Genomic DNA, 24,523 nt, shown 5'->3' on the forward strand with positions numbered 1-24,523 from the left:
GAAAGAGCACTTCAACTATGAAACTGTTTAAAGGATTTCAATTCAATTTTGAAAGTAATCGTCATCCTTCTTCTGTTCTCCATAGTAGTTCTATATGACAGAAAATGGTATTTCTGATGCACTATTAATTGAGTCCACTATTTATAATGTCACTAATTAGAATTTATTTGGTGGGGGATAAAAATTCGATTTTTTAGTGGATTGCAGTGATACAAGGTTTTGCTTCCATAATGGTAGGGATGATTTTGGTCACATTCTCTAGGTACGTGCAGCAACAACATGTCCATAATGAGTAACAACAATAGTGCATTTTTGGAAGCTGTTATTGTTCCCAACTGTTGAGAATTACAGAGACCATTTTTTGGGAACGACATATGAATTGTCGGGGACGTAATGTTGGTGTTTTGCTTGTGAATTATCGTCTCATGAAGATCAATTTTTCATTTCGACAAACTGTCAGTCGAAACTAATGGAACCATAATGATCGGCTAAGTTTATAATAAAAATAACGTATTTATCCCATTTGTGTTAATGGAAGCGTAATGATCGGTACTTTGTTAATGGAAAAAAAGACCAATTTTTTGTTGGGATATGATAATAACAACAAATTAATAACATAAGTTCGGAATTTACACTTTATATGGGGAACATTTTTGGGATTACATTTGACAACCACATTTATACATTACGTTGTTCACATAACTTGTGATACAATGAGGTTCAAACATGTGGTCCGATTATGATCAACTCTCCCATATCGAGTGCAGTTCCTGAGCCAGGTAGTGGACTTGTATTTGGCCCGCTTACGTCGCGTGGATGGTCTACCTGGAAGATGATGTATAGTAGGTGGCAAAATACGAGTACCCGTTATTTCTTTCAGAACAACCTGGTCCACTTTTTGCGTAACGGGAGATATTGCTTTCATATATGCACCCCTCCAGTATTCCATTTCTCATCCGCATGGAAAAACTTTTCCCTATGCGAGACAATGAATTTCAAATGATTACTTATACCTGAAATGTTGGTATTGCTACGGTAAGAATTTAGACTCAATATGTTGGCATTTAATAGCATGAAAGTGTCACTGTATAATACGTAAATCTGTACAATAGCAAAAGGTCAAATCAAGGATTTTCATCGTTTTGAAGTGTCCAAATTGACAGTAAAACTGTTTATCCTAATAGTTTGTAAATATCAGGTTCAATATTTCAAACGTCTAATCTGACGATTTGTAAATGTCAAATTTGACAGTTGAACTGTCGAAAATATTGATAAGCAGATGGCAGTGGATGGAACTCAGGCTTCTTCAGCACAGCACAGCACATTAAGTGTGGTCTTTACTATTGAGCTACCAATTAACAAAATGAAAAGGTCAGATTGACATTTTCATTAAAGAGACATTTAATGAAAACAATGTTTAGTTTAAATGGAAGAAATTACTCAAAATCTTAATGGTGATAATAGCATTTTGTGAAGGTCTCCAAAACCAAACAAATCAATGCATAGTAGTTTCAAAATTTTCAAATAAATATGCACATATTGTATTTAACATTTATAAAACAAAAAAACTATAAAAGTAAAATATAAATAATTAATAATTGGTAACCTCTCAAAATGGATGAAAAATGCAACAGAAATGTCTTCTTGATCAATGAAAATGAAAAAGATGGAGAAAAGTTAGGGTTTGTTGTTTATGTGTCATTTTTAAATTTCTTTTACTTTCTTTTATTAACAAAAAATCATATTAATCAATAAAATACACATTTATCGATGTTTGTATATATAAATTAAATTATCACATCAAATCAATGATTTTCCTTCAAATCAAACATTAAATGCTACTAAAAATATGTCATTATGGGTAATTTGGAATTTTCACCCCCCAAAAAGTGACATTTTTGCTCACGTAAAGTGAAAATGACAAATTTTTTGAAACTTTTATTTTTCTGATATTTTTGTAAATTCCTCAAATAAAAATAATAACGAACATTTTAGACAAACTGGAGAAGGAAAATCAACATATATTACTAGTAGCTGTTGAGAAACCCAAATCAGTAAGGACACTAACAAGCATGTGTTCGAAAACCAATAAAACAAGTACTTCTTCTTCTTCTTTCTTTCTTTTTTTTTTTTTTGGGAAAATAAGTTTTGGAATAATGATTTCTATTTTTTTTTGAAGAAATTGTGGTTAAAAAGTGAAAAAAATAAATTGAATTTATGTACAAAATATTTTATTACAAAAATGTGTGGTTGAAAATGAATTTAAGAAAAAAAAGAATTTTATTTTAGTAGTTGTCAACGAGGGGCTAAATCATATTATAATTCGGAATTGAATAGATGAGGATAGAGAGGATTCGGATTTGAGAGTGAAAGCACGATATGTGTTTGTTTATCAAGATACTTCATAGTAACTGCAAATAGAATACATATGAGTAGGAGATTTTAACCAAAAAAAAAAAAAAAACTTGCGAATAGTCATAAAATTTCATATGGATTTTACATGAATGAATAATTTCAATCTTTGCGAATAGATGCAAGTACAAAATTTCAAACCATCTTAGAGCTTGTTTGCACAACTATTAATTCAATTAAAATCAAATTTTTGACCGTTGTTTTACTATACCAGTCATCATTTTTGAATTCTTCTCTCCCAAATAGGACTCACTTTATCTCTAACGGTCAAAAAATCAATTATCAAAATCCCCACCAAATAAGCACTTGGTACTTTCTGACTTAGATTTGAACAAGAAGACTGTTTGAGTTAAAATTGATAATGATGATAAATCATTAAGACTCTTTTGTCTATTCCATGTTCATATGAGTATTTGATATATTGTGCAAGATACAAATTTTATGAAAGTTACAAGTATACAAATTTTGATTAGTGGAAGTAATATTTCATCTGAAAATTCTGAATATATAAACGTGTCAATCAAAATAAGAAAATCTATGATAAAAAAATAAACTTCTTGGAGGTTTAGACAATCTAGTCTCATCTAAGAAAAATGTCCAAATAGTAAAGCAGTCTCAGTTTAGTGCTTGATAGAAGATATTGGTGTCGCTAAACATGTGCCTCGTTTCAGGAGAGACGAGGATATTTAGTAAGAAATATTAGCCCATCCTTGTGCAATGCCGCTAGTTTCCATTATAAAAGACGTGTTAGTTGAAAAAGATATAGTTCGACCCAACCAACACCTAAAGGGGGGTGAATAGGTGTTTATGCGGAATTAAAACAATTAATTAACTTATGCAACAAGTCACGTAAATTATGCATTGCCTAGATTCATTCACATACTTTATCTACCTAAATTGAATTACCGGTTGAAAAATAAATAACAAAAAGCAGTAAAAACACCACAAAATGTTGACGGAGAAAACCTAACTGGGTAAAAACTCCGGGCACAAGCCAGTAGAGATCCACTATCGAAGATATTGACTTACAGTACGCCAGACATAATTGAAACTAACAATTCTCTGACCTCCTTACTGTATCAACCAAAGCTCTCCTGGATTCTGCAGATCGCCAAAATCCCAGCCTTGAATATCTTCTACTTCCCGTGAATCACCAAGCACTCCAGCTCTTCAAGCAATTTCCTTCCCGGATCTTCAAACAGATGATCTTTTGAAAGTTGATATGGAGATATGAAGGAGTGTTTTTGGTTTTGTGATGGTTGATGTTTTTATTCAAAAATCATGAGAATCAAAAGATGAGAAAGATCGAATGTTTGGCTCTTAATCCTTTGGAAGTTAAAAGAGGTTCTTGTTTGAATGTTTTCCAAAGGTGTATAATGAAAATCGGACGTTTTGTTTATATAGTCGATCAAATTTGGAAATATGGAGCGTTAAAAATTCGCGAGGCATTAAAATTACCAATGGCCAAATAACACCGTCGCTCGAGCGAGGAGCTGGCGAAACTCGAGCGACTGCCCAGCAAAACTCCAGCGAGATCAGTTCTGCAATTTTGACTCGAGCAAGGTCAGGGCGAAACTCTAGCGAAATCAACACGCCGTTTGCATCTTCAAAGCATCCCACTTTACCCTAGACCTATGTTATGAAATTTATTAAATTGCAACTCTAGTCCCTGAACTATTAGACCTTTACAATTTAGTCCCTGACTTTACAAACATGACAAATAGGTCCTTTGATCACAGATTGCCAATTACACATTTTCCTAACAAACTCTCCCTTTGGCATTCTGTGACAAAAATACATATGACAGTCAAGGAAGAAATAAACATGACTCCAAACAACCTATCTATTCAACCAAATTAGCAATCTCTTGTTGAACCTGTTTCCTGAGAATCAAAAACTCAAATACCAAGTGTAAAAGCATGTGAAATGTAAACAATAAATAAAAACAAGAATTAGATCATATATCATTAACCAGATTAAGAAGCAATAATAATGTAAGTCAAAAACACCAAAAACATACATTAGTATTGCCAAAACATCAAAAACTTAATCTAGTCACCAAAAAATTTATATCTATCTATCTAAATATCGATATCTATCTATCCAATCATCTATCCAAATATCTACTCCCCCTTTTTGTCACAAAGGACAAAGGACCAAAACAATTAACTAACTAACTACGAGGCCGCACCTCCAGCATCTGAAGACTCAGCTCCGCTCTCAGCACTCGTGTCCTCCTCCATACTATCACGAATCCAACGCAAATGACGCTGACACACTGCAAGAGCACGGTGAAAAGAAGAAAGCTCAGCTGACTGACGCTCCGACGCAGCACGTAACTACGTGATCTCTGCCATTATACGAGCCTGCTGCTCGACCAAAGTAGACATCCGTACCATAAGCGTCACCATGGGGTCAACGGGCAAAGCAGCCACCCCAGGAGCAAAAGTAGATGTCGAAGGAAAGGCAGAACTAAGTAGAATGGCCGAAGGAAAATCTGTACGAGGCAGGAGAAACACACGGGAACCCCCAGTAAGAATCTCAGTAATAGGATCAAAGGGCTCTGAAAGATCAAAAACATCAACGGCCGCTGTTTGACCTGTAGCATGAGCAGAAGAGGAAGATGGCGGTACATGGGATCGACTCTGATGAATGGTCTGCTGTCCTATCGGACGTCCTATGCGACAAGTCGAACCCTCTGGAAAGGAAGCACCCAACGACAAAGCAACCCTATGAATCAAGCAAGCATAAGGCAACCCGATCCGACTCCCAGGAATACGAAATGAAGTCAGAATATTCTGGCACACAAAACTAGGAAAGTCGATCGAGTCCTCGTGAAGAAGGGCATAAAGAAAACGGGCATGCACCATAGGTAATGAAGAGGTATGGGCAACCGGCCACAGGTTTGTACACACTATGCGCAACAACACCTGATGATTAGTAGGTAATGACCCCGTGGCCATCGCCGAAGGCCCCCCGATAGACGGGGTGTTCAAAAGTGTCGACCGAACAAGAGCATCGGCCAGAATAGAAGTAGGTAAAATATAGGGATAAGTCGGATGGGTAATTTGAGATATACCTAAAGCATGAGCTACAACCGATGGAGTAACCCTAAAAGAATGACCTCTAAGAGTAACCCGAAAAGACGAGCCGTCTATATCATGAATATTAGCATAGAATTCCTTAACGAGGAGTGGGGGAGGAGGTGAAAGACTAACAAGAAGGGGCTCCCAACCCCAGGAAACAAAAATGGCGGCGGCGATATCAACAGGAAGGTCAGATAAGATTACCTCACGCTCCACGAGAACGGGGCGTAAGGAGAACTGAGAAGTGAAGACCTCCTGAGCTGTAGCAGAAATGAATCTGGAACGACTATACGACGTCGAACCACCAGCTGGCTGTGCAGAGGATCGAGAACGCTTACAGGCCATCTGGCATACAGAGAGACGGAACTAATAAGTAAGATGAAGAATGCACGTGATACGATGCACTATGATGTGAAACACTGCACACTCAAACGAGGCACGAAAGAGATGCATCGAAAAACGTGAACGACCCGTAGAGCAAACGAAGCATGATGTAAATATACACCAAAAATATGTGTAAAAACACTCAACATGGCACGGGATGGCAATGAAACAACGACGGAAAGGAAAGAAAGAAAATAGAAGCACAAAAATGAAGGAAACAAAAAAAAAACATATAACTAAGGACTTGCATCGAACATGTGGCGTACATCACTTTGGTACACAATTCCAAGTACATACGAGACGCAACCACACAACCAAGCATAGTCCCACAAACTAGAAAACATGCTCTTTAAAATGAAACAAACCACACAAGAAACGGAGTAACGGAATGCAAGAACGGACTTAATGAAAATGGAAGAAAAACATGAAGACCACATAACCAAATGAATGAAAAACGAACAATTCAATGGAAATCGTGATGCAAAACGCGTGAAATAACATCCAATGAAACAAAGGAAGGACGAAGCCTACATTAATGAAGGAACAATCAAGCAAAAACACAAACATAAGCAAAACACACGAGGAGAATGAAAAACAAAAAAAAACGAAAAAAAAAGAAAAAAATACCTTAATTTGATGTGTAGCAATGGGAATCCGGAAGAATAATTGTTTAAAGGCCCCGAATTTATGTGATCAATGGACGAAATATGGAAGAAGTCAAGAAGTAATGAAAAAACAAGAGTGAAATGGAAGAAGTTGCGCGAAAAAAAATGAAACAGGACCTTTTAAAATTGACCTGTCACTCGAGCGAGGCCTTAGCGAGATTCGGGTGACAAGTAAACTGCTTTTGTCGCTCGAGCGAAGGCTAGGCGAAACTCGAGCGAGAAACCAAATGCCAAAAATAGCATTAGAAATTTGAATTTTAAGAAATACGGCACAATGTTCAACAAATTACGAAATTTGCCCTAAACCATGTATTTTCAAAAACGAGTGAACTACGTAATAGTGGAAAATAATCCAAAAAAAAAAATAAAAAAATAACATGGAACCAAATATGCAATCGAAACCAACAATAAGCATAAAATCACAAACCCGACAACCAGCACGTAGACAAATCGTAAGTCCACACATAGTTCAGAATCTTGTGGAGTAAAGTGTATATAGAATATCACCGTGAAACGTGCCACGTAATCCATGCAAGTTAGACTCAAAACCTTAAATTAGTGAGAAAGGACACGTGAAAACAACCAGACAAAGGTGAATGTCTACCAAGTGACAGTCAAATCCAATTCCACGAGGACCTATATCAATTATTATGATTGTCACAATTTTACTCCCCCTAACTATATGATTCCATTTTTTTTAAAAAATAAGAATAACAAAAGAATTTAAGTGCAATGCAATCCTCATTAGGCAACATAAATGACCCCTGTAACGAACTTTGGGTCGATAACTCCCAAGTCAGACGACCATAGGGCACCAAGTTAGAAACCCCTCAGGCTTAATTGTTCGAGTCAAGTAGGCCCCGAAAATAGTCATAAGTTCAACAAATAACAAAATAAAACTGGGGAAAGACAATATTGATTAGGTTACACTCGTTCCAGATCACGTCAAATGTACATACAACCCCAATCATAGAAGAACACCATCCCAAGTCTCACCCATGCGGTCAAGACTCACTTACAGGACTACAGTGTGTGCTGTGTGAAAATGAATGACGAGCCATATACCCAGAACTCCACAGTGAAAAAATGAACAATGATGAAACCTCAAACTCGTACATATGAAGAAAAATAGAGTTTGATCTTTAATGCAAATGCCATAATCGTTACATAAAGGCCCAAAATTTTTTTTTATATAATTTTTTTATTATTATTTTATTATTATTATTATTATTTTTTATTTAAACACACGAATATAACACACAAAAGAAGACTAAACTTAAAAAAATGCATCACATACTCACATGTGATGAATGCATGAACATGCATGAATCCATGATCAGATAGGTGAGCAAACACCAACAGCCGTCCGAAGCGACTCAAACCTCAATCTGTCTAGTGGTTTCGTAAGTAGATCAGCTGATTAGTGTCTAAAAGTGCTTCAAAGATATATCATTTAGAAGACATTTTACATTCACTTTGTTTGAAAACACTAATGTTAGTAAGGGAGATTACATGTGATTCAACAAGCTCACGAATAAAATGATGTCGTATGTCTATATGTTTCGTTTGAGAGTATTGAATGGGATTCTTAGAAATATTTATAGCACTTGTATTATCACAGAAAATAGTCATGGTCCCTTGACTAATCCCATAATCACTCAGCATGTGCTTCATCTAGAGAAGCTGAGTGCAGCAACTCCTTGCAGCTATGTATTCAGCCTCTGCCGTGGATATAGATATAGAATTCTGTTTCTTACTTAACCAGGCTACGAGATTGCTACCCATGTAAAAACAACCCCCTGTCGTACTTTTCCTATCATCTGCATTCCCGGCCCAATCGACGTCGGAGTAACCAGCCAAGTCAAGATTGGAATTCCTAGAATAAAATATCCCTAGATCAACTGTACCACTCACATATCTAATGATGCGTCTAACAGAGCTTAAGTGTGATAGCCAAAATTACCGTGAAAAGTCCAGCTTGTTACCTGCCGGATACAGCTTTACCTGTAAAGCAGCACTTATTGTTTTTGTCATATCTGGAGTTATATAGATCCAATGAACCTGATATTTAAACCAATGGAAAGCTAACTCAGGTGGACATAATTTATCTGTTGATCATAAGTCCAAATTCGCTGCACAATATATCTGAAAATTGGCATCAAGTTGCATGTTCCAGCTGTCTTGAAGCTGGACAGAAACAAGTTGCATTGCCTACTTGAATTTTGGATGTTCCTTTGCCTATAAAAGGGGACCTTGGCCACGATTTTGAAAGCATCAATCCTCTCCATCATATTCTAGTTTCTTCATTTTCTTTGTAACATTTCACTATGTATTCCTAAACATTTAGCTAGAGCTAAGGGTGAAACTTTGATGAATGTTTAGTATTGTCTTTGATCTTTCATTTTGTTCTTCAATGTTCATCTTCTTACTTGGTTGAAGTTTGTGTTCTACAAATGGTTTTGGTTTGTTAAAGACTTTGATTTATTGTTGACAATTTTGGCACAATAAATGCTTAGATAATCTCTACATACCAACAACTTATTTTGACATATTCTCTCAAACAATTATCAAGATCTATCTTTTAGTATATTTGTGATCAATGTTTTATCTTCCATATGAGATCACTCCTTAGTTGATTTTCATATGAGTTAAATTAAAGATCATCAGCCAATTGATTATCAGTAGAGACATGGTCGAGGGAGATTACATGTGATTCAACAAGCTCACGAATAAAATGATGTTGTATGTCTATATGTTTCGTTCAAGAGTGTTGAATGGGATTCTTAGAAATATTTATAGCACTTGTATTATCACAGAAAATAGTCATGGTCCCTTGACTAATCCCATAATCACTCAGCATGTGCTTCATCCAGAGAAGCTGAGTGCAGCAACTCCCTGCAGCTATGTATTCAGCCTCTGCCGTGGATAGAGATATAGAATTCTGTTTCTTACTTAACCAGGCTACGAGATTGCTACCCATGTAAAAATAACCCCCTGTCGTACTTTTCCTATCATCTGCGTTCCCGGCCCAATCGGCGTCGGAGTAACCAGCCAAGTCAAAATTGGAATTCCTAGAATAGAATATCCCTAGATCAACTGTACCACTCACATATCTAATGATGCGTCTAACAGAGCTTAAGTGTGATTCTTTTGGATCTGCCTGAAGTCGAGCACACACACCAACACTAAAAGCAATGTCAGGTCTAGTAGCTGTGAGATAAAGAAGACTACCTATCATGTTTCGATATAGGGAAGGATCTACACTCTTACCAGAAGGATCATGACCTAACTTCAAGCTAGTACTCATAGGTGTCCTAGTATGCTTCTTACTATCTAGCCCAAAGCGCTTAACTAGATCCTTAGCATACTTAGACTGTGAAATGAACAGTCCATCCTCTGTCTGTCTTACCTGAAGTCCAAGGAAATAACTCAACTCCCCAACCATACTTATCTCAAATTCTTGCTTCAAACACTCAGCAAACTCATAAGCTAAAGACTCAAGAGGAGAGCCAAAAATAATGTCATCGACATAAATCTGAGCAATGGTGATAGTTTTATCAACATGTCTAATAAATAAGGTCCTATCTGCACCACCTCAAGAGAATCCATGTTCTTCAAGGTATGATGTAAGTCTCTCATACCAAGCTCTAGGAGCTTGCTTTAGACCATAGAGGGCTTTGTGTAATTTGTAGACATAGTGGGGAAATTTAGGATCTACAAATCCTTTTGGTTGTTCCACATGGACTTCTTCTTGAAGAAGTCCATTCAAGAAGGCATTTTTAACGTCCATTTGATGCAACTTGAACCCTAAGGTACAAGCAACAGCAAGCAGAATCTGAATAGACTCAAGTCGTGCAACAGGGGCAAAAGTCTCATCAAAATCAATTCCTTCAACTTGAGTATAACCCTGAGCAACTAATCTAGCCTTATTCCTAATTATAGTACCTTGGTCATCTGTCTTATTCTTAAAGATCCATTTAGTACCAATAACATTACAATTCTCAGGTCTGGGAACTAAGATCCACACATTGTTCCTAGCAAATTGATTGAGCTCCTCATGCATCGCATCCACCCAGCACTCATCACCAAGGGCCTCTTCAACTTTCTTAGGTTCTACCTAAGATACATAGCTAGTGTATGCTAGATTGTTCAGTACTCTCCTACGAAGCCTCATACCTTTATCTAGATCCCCAATGATATTGTCCTTAGGATGATTAGACTTAACCGTTGTCGATGGTTCCTTAGGATCTTTATCTCGATCTTGGGAAAGTGTTTTCTTTTCAGGTATTTTAGGTTTCCCAAGAGATGATTCAGACACAGGTGGCTCAGTAGGATCACTAGAACTTATAAGATCACCATCTCTATCACAATTTTCAACACTCTCCCCCTCACTTACAGCATCATCTATCACAACATTTACTGACTCCATCACCACACGAGTACGTAAGTTATACACCCTAAATGCTCGGCTATTTCTAGAGTACCCTAGGAAGATTCCTTCATCACTCTTCGATTCAAACTTACTCAAGTTCTCTCTATCACGTAAAATGTAGCACTTACTTCCAAATACTCGAAAGTACTTAACAGTAGGCTTTTTACCCTTAAGTATTTCATATGGAGTCTGATCGATCTTGGGTCTAAGGTAAACTCTATTAATTATGTGGCATGCGGTGTTAACAGCTTCTCCCTAAAAATGTAGGGCTAGTCCCTTGCCATGAAGCATGACTCTAGCCATGTTCTGAAGAACCCGATTCTTCCTTTCAACCACTCCATTTTGTTGAGGAGTGATAGGGGAAGAGAACTCATGCAATATCCCTTGATCCATACAGAAACTCTCAAGATTAAAATTCTCAAACTCTTTTCCATGGTCACTACGCATTCTAGATACTTTGAGATCCAGTTCATTGCTAAGCCGTTTACACAAAGACTTTATGAGATCACATGCATCAGATTTTTCCCTAAGCAATTCTATCCATGTGAACCTCGAGAAGTCATCTACCACAACTAGAATGTATCGCTTACCTCCTAAACTCTCAGTCCTAGATGGTCCCATTAAATCCATGTGTATCAATTCTAGGGGTCTTTTGGTCAGAATTTTAGAAGTCTTCTTATGGTTTCTCTTAAATTGTTTACCTAGTTGACATGGTCCACACACAGCATTTTCACTAGGACCTATCTTAGGGAAACCATCTACCAACTCTTTCTTAGCTAGTTGTACTAGACTCTTATAGTTCAAGCGACCTAACCTTTTGTGCCAGAGTTCACTCACATCAATTTTAGCACTCCTACACACATAGTTAGAATTAGGCAAGACTTCATAACAATTATCAGTTGTTCTAACCCTTTCAAGAACCACCCCACCAGACGAATCATACATAGTACATCTCTTTTGCACAAAGCTCACCTCAAAATCGGCATCACAAATTTGACTAATACTTAACAAGTTAGATTTTAAACCTTCCATATAAAGCACATTAGAGATCACAAGTAAGCCATGCATTTGTACTGTACCTTTGCCAAGAATAGGTACAGAACCCCCATTTCCAAAGGTAACCATACCACCGTTACATTCATCAAGAGTAGTGAATAAAGCCTTATTACCACACATATGCCTAGAACATGCACTATCTAGGTACCACATATTGTAATTTTGGGCTTTTAATGCAACATGAGCAACGAAACACTTTTCTTGACCTGAATGTCTAGCTAGATCGCCCTTTTTGACCCAAACTTTCTTAGATGATAAAGTACTCCTAGTAAGCTTAGTAAGCATCTCAGTGAAATGACTAATCTGATTAGATAGAAAGCTAACCTGACTAGGAATGTTCTGATTTCTATGCTCATTGCCTAACTTATAGCATCTAGGTCTAGTGTGTCCTAAAACTCCACAGTGGTAACAGGTGGGAATGAACCTAGGCTCAAAGGTACGTGGCTGTGGGTATCTGGGTATGGAGTTCCTACGTGATTGATGACTCTGTTCTCTTGGAACATTCTTACCCTTATATGAACTACTAACAGCATTAGCTTTCTTAGAGGCAGAAACAAAAACTGTTTTAGAAGGTCCAGCAACATGTGTATTACCCTCAACATATCCTAAAAATTACTAGCAAGTTTCTCTTTTTCTCTGTCAAGTTCATCAACCTTTTTGAGTAGGACTTTATTGACCTTTTTTATTCTAAGACTCTCTTTAAATAAAAGTTGATAAGCTTCTTGTATGTCTCATCCTCATCCTCACTACTAGAATTATCGTTTGGAAGTTCTTCCTCAATCTTGTCACTCTCCTTATCAGATACACTCTTAACAGTCGATACAAATGCCATATAGTTTCCTTCGTCCTCACTACTAGAAGAATCCTGTCTATCACTGGTCTCAGATTCATTATCTGTAAGTGAGACAACTAAGGCCTTACCTTTCCCTTTTCTTTGGTTCTTCTTATAACTAGGGCATTCATTCCTATAGTGACCTATGCCTTGACACTCATGACACCTAACCAAACTTGGTTTATCGCTCGACCCATTATTGTTAAACATTTCAGTTTTTGCTTTTGTGAATCTGCTAGGGGCTCCACTCTTTTTATCTTGAGGTTTTCTCCTATTCTTGAGAACTTTTTGGAATTTCTTAACAAAGTATGCAATTTCCTCGTCCCTAAGTGACTCAGTATCAGAAGATTCATCTTCTTTGATGGATTTTAGGGCTATGGACTTTCCTTTCTTAGGTTGTGTAATAGTGAGTTCATACGTTTGCAACGATCCTACCAGTTCTTCAATTTTAACTTCATCTAGGTCCTTACTTTCCTCAATGGCAGTGACTTTAGGCCTAAATCTCTCGGGCAAGGACCTAAGCACTTTTCTCACAATTTTAGACTCGGGAATTTTCTCACCTAGATTGAAGCTAGAATTGACAATGTCATTCAATTTAGCATAGAATTCATCAAACGTTTCATCATCCTTCATTCTCACTTCTTCAAACCTAGAAATTAGCATTTGTAGCTTAGAGTTCTTTACCGTTTTAGTTCCCTCATGTGTAGTTATAAGAATGTCCCAAACCTCTTTAGCAGTTTCACACATTGACACTCTCCTAAACTCTTCGGGAGACGCGGCCATAAACAGGGCATGAAGACCCTTGCTATTCCAATTACACTCAGCTATTTCATCTTTAGTCCACAGTGATATGTCGGTAAGGTTAACAGTTCCTGATACGATAGTAGAGGGAGGTTTCCAACCATTTTGCACACTTACCCAAACATGTTCATCTAAAGACTTAAGAAACACATGCATTCTAACCTTCCAATAGGCATAATTACTTCCGTCAAAATATGAAGGTACAGAAAGTGATTGACTCATCTAGACAACTATGGGTCAGGACTCGAGATTTGGCTCTGATACCACTTGAAAAAGATATAGTTCGACCCAACCAACACCTAGAGGGGGGTGAATAGGTGTTTATGCGGAATTAAAACAATTAATTAACTTATGCAACAAGTCACATAAAATATGCATTGCCTAGATTCATTCACATACTTTATCTACCTAAATTGAATTACCGGTTGAAAAATAAATAACAAAAAGCAGTAAAAACACCACAAAATGTTGACGGAGAAAACCCAACTGGGTAAAAACTCCGGGCACAAGCCAGTAGAGATCCACTATCGAAGATATTGACTCACAGTACGCCAGACATAATTGAAACTAACAAGTCTCTGACCTCCTTACTGTATCAACCAAAGCTCTCCTAGATTCTGCAGATCTGCGCCAAAATCCCAGCCTTGAATATCTTCTACTTCCCGTGAATCACCAAGCACTCCAGCTCTTCAAGCAATTTTCTTCCCGGATCTTCAAACAGATGATCTTTTGGAAGTTGATATGGAGATATGAAGGGGTGTTTTTGGTTTTGTGATGGTTGATGTTTTTATTCAAAAATCATGAGAATCAAAAGATGAGAAAGATCGAATGTTTGGCTCTTAATCCTTTGGAAGTTAAAAGAGGTTCTTGTTTGAATGTTTTCCAAAGGTGTATAATGAAAATTGGACGTTTTGTTTATATAGTAGGTCAAATTTGGAAATATGGAGCGTTAAAAATTCGCGAGGCATTAAAATTACCAATGGCCAAATAACACCGTCGCTCGAGCGAGGTGCTGGCGAAACTCGAGCGACTGCCCAGCGAAACTCCAGCGAGATCAGTTCTGCAATTTTGACTCGAGCAAGGTCAGGGCGAAACTCTAGCGAAATCAACGCGTCGTTTGCATCTTCAAAGCATCCCACTTTACCCTAGACCTATGCTATGAAATTTATTAAATTGCAACTCTAGTCCCTGAACTATTAGACCTTTACAATTTAGTCCCTGACTTTACAAACATGACAAATAGGTCCTTTGGTCACAGATTGCCAATTACACATTTTCCTAACATTAGTGCTAGCGACTCTAGAGGTTTGCACATGAAAATTTGTTTAAATTTGGTGCATGATATGTATTGTGAAATTTATGTTAATAGAAGAAGTCTAGGAAATGCCCAACATGAGCTTGCACTATAGCTTTTCAGTAAGACAGTTCAACATGAGTCAATTTAAAATTCGTATAATTTGTTGATCTGAAGTGAGCTTACTAGTATGGATATAATTTACACAATATGTGGAATGCATTGTATCCTGAGATGAATTCCATGGAAACCCATTGATTTATGTGGCTCGAAGAAAGATTTTAATAAGTTCGTGTAGTGTTCACGCAAATATTTCCAAAAAGGGTAACATGCAATACAAAGAATTAATGGTATTCTTGATAGACAATGTTGATTAAGCTACTATTAATGATGCTATAAACTTAAAGTATGAAGGTTAATTGTTGACCTTAATTGATCAAGATTTCATATCGAAATAAATTGTTTTATTCACTGAAGCGTTGGAAGATGTTGTTCAAAATCAAAATATACATTATATGGAATGAAAACAGGAAGATGGGTGCAAGATGAGCCATGCAACCGCATAGGCTAATTGGCCATGTGGTCGCATGGCCATATACCGAGAATTGGGGCTCAAAACATTTTACAGTACATTGCGGTTGCATGGTACTTTTTATGTGATCGTTGGTGTCCATTTTTAACATTGTGAATTTGGTGACTTTTCACTTGACTTTTGACACCATTTCAAGTATATGGATGAGGTCTATATATAGAGGAGCCATGATTCAAGGGAAACATAATAGAAAAACACTTGAGATCCAAAATTATTCCATAAAATCCCGAATTACATTCACATTCATATTCATTTTCTTATCATGTTCTTCAAGTTTTGATGGAAAATACTTTGTGCTTTAGTATTTTTAGTAACGATGCTTGTTATAATCTTTCAAACCATTTGCTGAAATATCCTTAAGCATCTCAAAATATTGGAGATGGGGCAAATAACTTTTGAGGATAGCGATCCCGTATTCGAGCCTTCAAAATTGTTATTAACAATATTTGTGATTTCTTCATATCGTTGTAGCGCTTCTTACGTCATTTCTTTTGTCTCTTCTTCATCCCTTCATTATTTTGCAACAATCTCAAATGTTAATTTACTATAATGGAGAGCGAGACAACAATGACAACAATCAAACTTATAAATCAAGACTTGGTGCAGTTGGATCGGTTCAATGGTACAGACTTCACGTAGTGGCAAGATAAGTTGAAATTTCTCCTTATTGTGTTGAAGATCTTTTATATACTTGATCTAGATTTGGCACCGTTATCAAAAATCGCAAATGGAGAGACCGAAGCAATCAAGGCCGAAAGACAGAAACACCAAGAAGATAAATTGATTTGTCGCGATCACATACTCAATACACTGTCAGATCATTTGTATGATTTATACACTAACACAACTTCGGCGAAAGAAATCTAGGATGCATTGGAAAGTAAGTACAAAGTGGAAGAAGAAGGTACCAAGAAATTTTTTATTTCAAAATACTTTAACTAATTTCTTGATAATATCCCCTTTACTTCCCCAAGTGCATGAGTTACAAGTAATTGTCAACAAACTAAAGTCGGTAAAGATTGAAATCCCGAAAAATTTTCAAGTGAGGGCTATAATTACTAAACTCTAGAGGGCTTGGAAAGGATACTGGAAGAAAATAATACATAGTTCCAAAGATTATTCTTTGGAACAATTGCAAAAAAATCTTTGGATTGAGGAGGAATCCAGATTGCGTGATAGGAGTGAAAACTCTTTGGAAGAAACTTCTAAGGTCAATGCCGTTGAAAATTCTGAGCCACTTGAGAAATCCAATAACAGGAAATCTTCGAGATCATAAGTCTAAGAAGAAGACCAAATGAGAGTGGAAAATTTAAACACTATACAAAGGATTGTAGACACCGAAACGAAACAACTTTGAAGGTAAAATAAATTCCATCCAAGAGGATAAAATTGTGGCCACTTGTAATAATGTACATGTATTATACGATAAATCTTTATTCAAAACATATTATGAAATGGATAGAGACCAAGAGATTCAAATGGATAATGAAGTTCAATTTAAGGTTATTAGAAAGGGAAATGTTGATATCATCTCCACTTTCGGAAAAATCATTACACTTACAAATGTACTACATGTTCCGGATATGAATAGGAACTTAGTGAGTGATAATCTCTTAGGAAAATTGGGTATCAAATATATGTATGAATCTAGTAAACTTGAATTAGCCCTTAAAGAAAAATTTGTTGGAAAATGCTATTCTTGTGAAGGAATGGTCAAATTATAAACGGTTGACAATGTAATAAATAAAGTTAATTTTGCTTATCCCCTTGATTTATTTTCATTATGACATGCTAGATTAGGTCATATTGGTAGAAGTACTATGACACGTATTAAAAATTATGACTTGATTTCATATAATGAAAATAATGAATACAAATGTAAAACATGTGTGGAATCTATGATTGTTATAAGACCTTATCAAATTGTGAAAAGACCGTCTAGCATCTTAGAACTCATGCACATTGATATATGTAAAATGAATGGCATGTTGACTAGGGATGGAAATAGATATTTTATTACTTTTATTGATGACTTTTCTAGATATACATATGTTTACTTGATAAAACATAAAAACGATGCGTTTGATATGTTTGAAGTGTATACAAATAAAGTTGAAAACCATCCAGGAAAGAAAATAAAGACCTTAAGAATTGATAATGGTGGTGAATACTTTTCTAGCAATTTTAACTTGTTTTGTGAACAACATGGCATAATTCACCAATGTTCTGCACTTAGGACACTCGAACAAAATCGTTTGGTTGAAAGAAAAAAATAAAACTTTAGTAAAAATGATCAATGTCATGCTTATATATGCTAAGTTGCTGTTTAATTTGTGGGGTAAAACTTTATTAAATGCATATAGGATACTTAATAGAATTCATTTGAAACATATAAAGGTTTTTCCTTACGAATTGTCGAAAGAAAGAAAACCAAACATTGGATACTTCAAAATGTGGGAGTGTCTTGCTTATTGCAATAACACGAACCCTAATAGGACCAAATTGGGTCCAAGAGACATTAAATGTGCCTTCGTTGGAAATGCTAACAATATCAAATCTTATAGATTGCTAAACTTGAAGACCAATGTGATTATCGAATCAAGTGATGTAGAGTTCTTTGAAAATTCGTTATCTTTGGATAATGAATTAAGGGAAAATCTTGAAAATATCCCTAGTTCAAGTGAAACACGTGATGAAATGTCTTCTAAAGATATTGATGAGTCTAGTGAACCACGAAGAAGCAAGAGAACTCAAGTTGAGAAGTCTTTGGGATCGGATGAGATTGATTCTCAACTTCTCTCTTTTTACTTAAGAGGAAAATGAGTTGAATGTTGTAAAAACAATTTCTTTTGTTCTGTAAGTGGAAACCGACCTTAAAATGTATAAAGAAGCTATGGCTTCTCATGATAACATTTTCTGGAAAGATACAATTAAAGATGAAATGAATTTGATAATGTCAAATAATACAAGGGAACTTGTCGACTTACCACTGAGATCCAAACCTATTGGATGTAAATGGGTATTTAGGAGAAAATATAATGTTGATGGCTCTCTAAATACCTTCAAAGCTAGATTGGTAGCCAAATTTTATCTACAAAAAGAAAGAATAGACTATTTTGACACTTATACATCAGTAGTTAGAATAATATCGATTATAATATTATTCGCTTTAGCTTCAATACATGATTTACATGTTTATGAAATGGATGTCAAGACAACATTTTTAAATGGGGATCTTGATGAGGAGGTCTACATGGATCAACTTGAAGGGTTTGTTCTTCCTGAAAATAAACATAAGGTGTGCAAGTTGGTAAAATCTTTATATGGTTTGAAGCAAGCACCTAAGAAATGACATGAAAAGTTTGACTTAACAATAATATCATTCGGGTTTAAACATAATAACATAGATAAATGTTTATATTTTAAAGTGTGTGATGATTATGTGATATTTATAGCTTATATGTTGACAACATATTGATTATGAGTAATCACATGGACGGTATAGAAGAAACGAAGAGGTTTCTATCTTTCACAAAATGAAGGATCTTGAACATGTAAATACAATTTTAGATATCAAAATCACAAAGACTAGTTGGGGTTACCATCTAAGTCAATTACATTATATCGAAAATGTGATAAACAAGTTTAAACATTTGAACATAAAAGAGTATAGTACCCCGATTGATCCAAGTTTAAAACTTGTAAAGAATGATGGAAGGGCGATTGCTCAATTGGAATATGCAAACGATAAGGGAGTCTTATGCATGCAGTTCAATGCACAATACTAGATATAGCCTATGCAATCAGTAAACTTAGCAAGTTTACTGGCAATCCAGGCAATGATCATTTTAAGGCCATTGGGAGAGTCTTTGGATACTTAAAGAAAACAAAGAACTTAGGCCTGCAATATGCTAAATTCGTATTGGAAGGATTTACCGATATTAGTTAGATATTCAGTACGGGTGAAAGTAAATCCACCTCGAGTTGGATTTTCACGCTATGAGGAGGTGCTGTTTCCTGGAAGTCAAAGAAACAAACATGCATAATACACTCGATCGTGAATTCTAAATTTATAGTCTTACCAAAAATCAGGAAAGAGACTGAGTAACTTAAGGATCCCTTTTATGAAATACATTTGGGATCGAAAAATATTTCTTTAATATCTATCATATGTGATAGTCAAGTCAGATTAGCAAAAGCATACAATGAGGTATACAATGGAAAGTTTAGACACATGAGCCTTAGACATGTCTACATAAGGAAATTAATCAAAGACGGAATGGAATGAAAATTAATCAAAGATGAAATAATTTTCCTAAATTATGTGAGGTCAATAGAGAATATAGTGGATCATTTGACTAAACATCTAAGTAGAGATTTAGTGGCGTCTACTTCAAGTAGGATGAGATTGAAACTCCTTAACTAAAAAAGTCCACTAATAACGGCAACCCTACTCATCGTTACTCAAAAGGTAATTCACAGGTTTAAAGGGTAATAACAAGTCATTCGCATGTAGATAATTGTTGCATCATACCAATTCGCAATAATCCTATCCTAGATAAAATAATGCTAGTTGTTACTGAAATGAGGGGTGAGCTTTAAGCTCTTAATGAAGTTTAGTGCTAAAACACAAGTATCTTTAAAAGTACAAAGGTACTGAAAGAACTTCATCTGGACAAACTTTGATGTGGTACTACCTCAATAAAGAGTTGGAGTTTTTTTCTCAAAAGTTTGTCCAAAAGGATAAGCGTAAGACCATAATAGCGCTAAGCGAGTAATGAGAAACTTAAGAATACGTGATACTAGTGTGTGTTCTTACCGATCCTGTCACATGGAATAACTGGTTCAAAACTTCACGCTACATTTGATTTCGACTTTACATTGTTAGAATTACACTATAGTTAGATTTAAACCGAAAGATATATAATCCTTATGTATGAGTATCGTGTACTTCGAATATGAGACCTTATTAATTTTGAACAAGTGGGGAATTATCGGAAGATATTGGTCAAAATCCACATATGCAGTATATGGAATGAAAACAAGAAAATGACTGCAAGATAAGCCATGTGACCGCATAAGCTAATTGGCCATACGGTCGCATGGCCATATATTGAGAATTGGGGCTCAAAAATTTTTACTCCGTGTGGTCGCATGGTACTTCCTATGTAACCGTTGGTGTCTGTTTTTTAATGTTGTGAATTTGAATTTGGTGACTTTTCACTCGACTTTTGGAACCATTTCAAGTATACGGACAAGGTCTATATATAGAGGAGCCATGATTCAAGGGAAACATAATAGAAAAACACTTGAGATCCAAAATCGTTCCACAAAATCCCAGATTACATTCACATTCATATTCATTTTTTTATCGTGTTCTTCAAGTTTTGGTGGAAAATACTTTGTGCTTTAGTATTTTCTGCAATAAGACTTTTTATAATCAAACCATTTCCTAGAATACACTTAAGCATCTAAAAACATCGGAGAGATGGCAAATAACGTTTGAGGACATTGATGCCGCGTTCGAGCCTTCAAAATTGTTATTGACAATATTTGTGATTTCTTCATATCGTTGTTGCGATTCTTACGTCATTTCTTTTGTCTCTTCTTCATCCCTTGTTTATTTTGCAACATTAAGTGGTCAAATAGAGTAATTGTTTTGCCCAAGTGGATTCACTCTGGTCAAATTCAGTTATTGTTGCCAAATAATAAAGAGATTCTCAACTCGACCCAAGCTTGACCAATCGAGAAATGTTTCCAGACATTTCTAAAACATTTTCGAACATTACCAGCAGAAATGAAGTAACCTGATAAATATATTGCCAGTTTGTGAATATTACATATACATCTTCAAAACATTAGAAGGCTTTGCTCATGTAACTGAATAATTTCGATGACCATTTCAATTTTCAAGCTTGCAATGGAGCTGGTTTTAGTTAGTGAATCCAAAATATAAAAATTCAAAGTAATTATCCTTTCTCATTAGATGGAAAAGCACTGTTGAAAGTAAACAAACTTTGAACTTATTCTATCATAATAATTTGAGAAAAAAACTTAACTTTTGATTTTCGCAACTTGTTCCATATCAAGCCTCTCCTCAGCAAATCAACTGTGCTTTCAAGAGCTAGTTCATTGGCTACTTTATTTCCATTTCGGAATAAAACAGCAAGCTCACGCCCTGTAGTAAAGTTAGAATGTCACGCAAATAGCTTCATTTGGTGCATTATTAAAATACATGCTGAGGTTCTGAACTACCCGGAGCGAACGCTTTTGGCAACATTCACATTTTAAACTCAAGAGCACAAGACTTTCTAGCAAATAAGTCCCTTGAGTTGATAAAGGTCTTTATTGGATTTAATTTATAATATTAAATTATTGTCAACTAATACCAAAATGATCACGCTTAAATAAAACTTGAAATTTCAGTTTCAAATGGAAGATAGCTACATGTTTTACTCTTATTTTTTATTTTTTTTCCTCTCTATGTATGACCTTATACATTGGAATGTATAAACTAATTTTCGATCAATAAAAACAATTAATCCAACTCTTACGAATCTGTACTTAAGTAATTATTGGTTATGAAAAATTATAAGAAAATAAACAATCGTTGAAGTTAATTATACCACATAGCATAAATTGTGGTATTGGAATTTTATGTCAAATTTTAAAAATGAATGCAGACTTAGTCCTTGTACTGGTACAGACAAACAAAAAATGAAATTTGAGATGTAAAAATGTAACTGGAAGACATGAGAAAAAAATCAGCAGAAAAAAATGATCTAAAACATGAATCATTATAAATCAATAACCTAAAATAACTTGTGCCGTATGAACTTTTCTAATCTTGCTATTGAGCTGACGTCGTGGAAAATTATGAAGCGTGCAAAATGATGCAAATCAAAACGAAAAAAGTAAAAAAATAAAAATCCCAACACAAGGAAGAATTAATTGTAAATTGAATAAGGGGATTTTCCATTTTGTTTTGAGTACCTGATGATGGAAAGAAATCTGTGATAATTCAATTTTGGGTTTCTGGCTCGTTGTCTCCATGAATTCTAGCTGGAACTTGAAAACCAAACGCGAATTGGCTATTGACATCTGAATATTGGTTAACACTTGGCTGTGGATTATGTTGAATAGAGTTAGAGTAATTGGACTGAAGGAGTTCCCTATGAGAAAATGGCAGATCCTGGGAGAAAAATGCTCGTTGGACTTGGGACATTGCATGTGAGTCAATAAGAGATCCAACCCTATTTTCCACACTTCCATTGGCACTCCAACTATCCATTCTTTGATAAGTGTCCTGAAATGTTGAACCAGGCGGGCCAAGATTAGTGGAATGCGTCGAACTCTGGTCTTGCAAAGTGTGAAGTGAAAGACCACGGTCTTTAGCCTGAAATGAGGCTCTTGACATTATATCATGTGGGAAATTCTGATAATTCGTCAATGAAGCCGCCCCAGAACTTGCTGGGAAGAAAGATTTCATCGTGGTCATGAATTCCGGGTCGGGTCCTGGTCGAATGTTAAACGAAGATCCTGATTGTATATTAACTTTTGTCCCAGTTGAACTTGGATTAGATTCTGAATTTTGAGCTACTGAAGTATTATTGGGGTGCCTAGGAGGTAGTCCCTCTAGCTTGTCAATAGAATCCTTCGCCATTTCAATTAGCCAATCGACTGCCTTGCTAGGCCGGTCGTAGCCTAAACGGTCCTGAACATCATAAAATTGGATCGCAGTATGAGCAGAAAGCCTAACTCTTCTGTCCCTCGGGCCTTTTGCTGTGGAGACCTTGCTGTGCCGGTCCTTCTGGCTAGTCGACCGGAGAATGTGACCGCCTTGAACCTGTACTCTTTCTCCTACTCCTTTGCTCCCCATTCCCATTTTTTGGTCCATATTTCCATGTTCAGTTTTGGACTGTGTTCTTTCCGTCATTATATATGTAGACAGAAAGATTTTAACTAAAACTGATACTCCTGCTGCTGGTAATCTCAAAAAACCTTGCTAGTATATTTTTCAGATACTACTGCCCAAAGAAAGCTACAATTCAAAAAAGACTAAGCTCAAAAGTATAGATAAATTGATTTTATAGAAGAAATTAACTACTTGGTTATGAAGAAGATACTCCTGTTTAGAGCTCCCAGATAACCAAATAAGAATAAAATTTCAGAATAAAAGGTTGAAATTCCTGAGCTGAAATCTTGTTAAGGGTCTTGAAGAAGATTCAATTTTGCAGGCCAAAAAAATAGGTTTGGGTAATTGGAAAGAATAGGTGATGAAATGAATGGAAAGGCAGGTATACCAGAATAAAAGCTTCAAGTTTATAGAGGTTTTGACGAGTACTCTATGGCGGCTATATATACATATATATTTCAAGAGAGAATAAAAGATTCATCCCATCCCTTCAATTTAATTTTTTCACATTTTTTTTTTTAAATTTTATTTAGTGAAACACCATTTGAGACTAATCAAGGTTTTCAGGCCTCCACCAGTTTTCTCTCAATATCCGAAGGTCCAGTAGTGGTTCGTTTGTTTCTTGAGGGCCAGTCTGGTAGAGATTATTACTCCACAAGAATTGATTTTTCAGTCACATCACAATGGCCCACTGTCAGGCAACAACGTGCATGGCCTTGTAAAAATTTGCCAAAGTGACCATTTTGTCCTGAAGTTCATTATTTAAATTTATTAAGAAATTTTTTAAATGACGTCAAAATTTTTATTAGATTATTTTAAAAAATTAATTGATACAGTAAGAAAGGGAGGCATGAACGAGGACGACGAAGAAGAAAAAAAGGAGTTATATATTTTTTTTCATTGGTTCGAAAAACTTGTATTTACGACGTTAAAAATATGAAAATTATGTGTATCGATGAAAAACAAAATTGATATGAAAGGGAGACATGAATTCAGACGAGCAAGAAGAAAAAAAATAAAGAAAATATGATACTTTAAAAAAAATAACTTGAAA

The 24,523-nt window shown here is 35.7% G+C and overlaps 1 protein-coding gene across 1 annotated transcript; it reads right to left on the reverse strand.

The window, feature by feature from the left end:
- Positions 1 to 21,350: 21,350 nt before the first annotated feature.
- On the reverse strand, positions 21,351 to 23,960 carry LOC111382932 (transcription factor TCP4-like). The gene is made up of 2 exons (XM_023006974.1): positions 22,548 to 23,960; positions 21,351 to 21,732 (listed from the first exon to the last, which is right to left on the reverse strand). The coding sequence occupies exon 1, from the start codon at positions 23,488 to 23,490 to the stop codon at positions 22,576 to 22,578; it is 915 nt and encodes a 304-aa protein (XP_022862742.1). The 5' UTR covers positions 23,491 to 23,960; the 3' UTR covers positions 21,351 to 21,732; positions 22,548 to 22,575.
- Between the last annotated feature and the right edge of the window lie 563 nt (positions 23,961 to 24,523).

The sequence above is a fragment of the Olea europaea genome, unplaced genomic scaffold (genome assembly GCF_002742605.1).
Source record: "Olea europaea var. sylvestris unplaced genomic scaffold, O_europaea_v1 scaffold2587, whole genome shotgun sequence".
NCBI classification, from domain to species: Eukaryota; Viridiplantae; Streptophyta; class Magnoliopsida; order Lamiales; family Oleaceae; genus Olea; species Olea europaea.

Excerpts from the sequence above, each read along its gene's own strand:
- LOC111382932 (XM_023006974.1), bottom strand. The coding sequence starts at position 23,490 with ATGACGGAAAGAACACAGTCCAAAACTGAACATGGAAATATGGACCAA.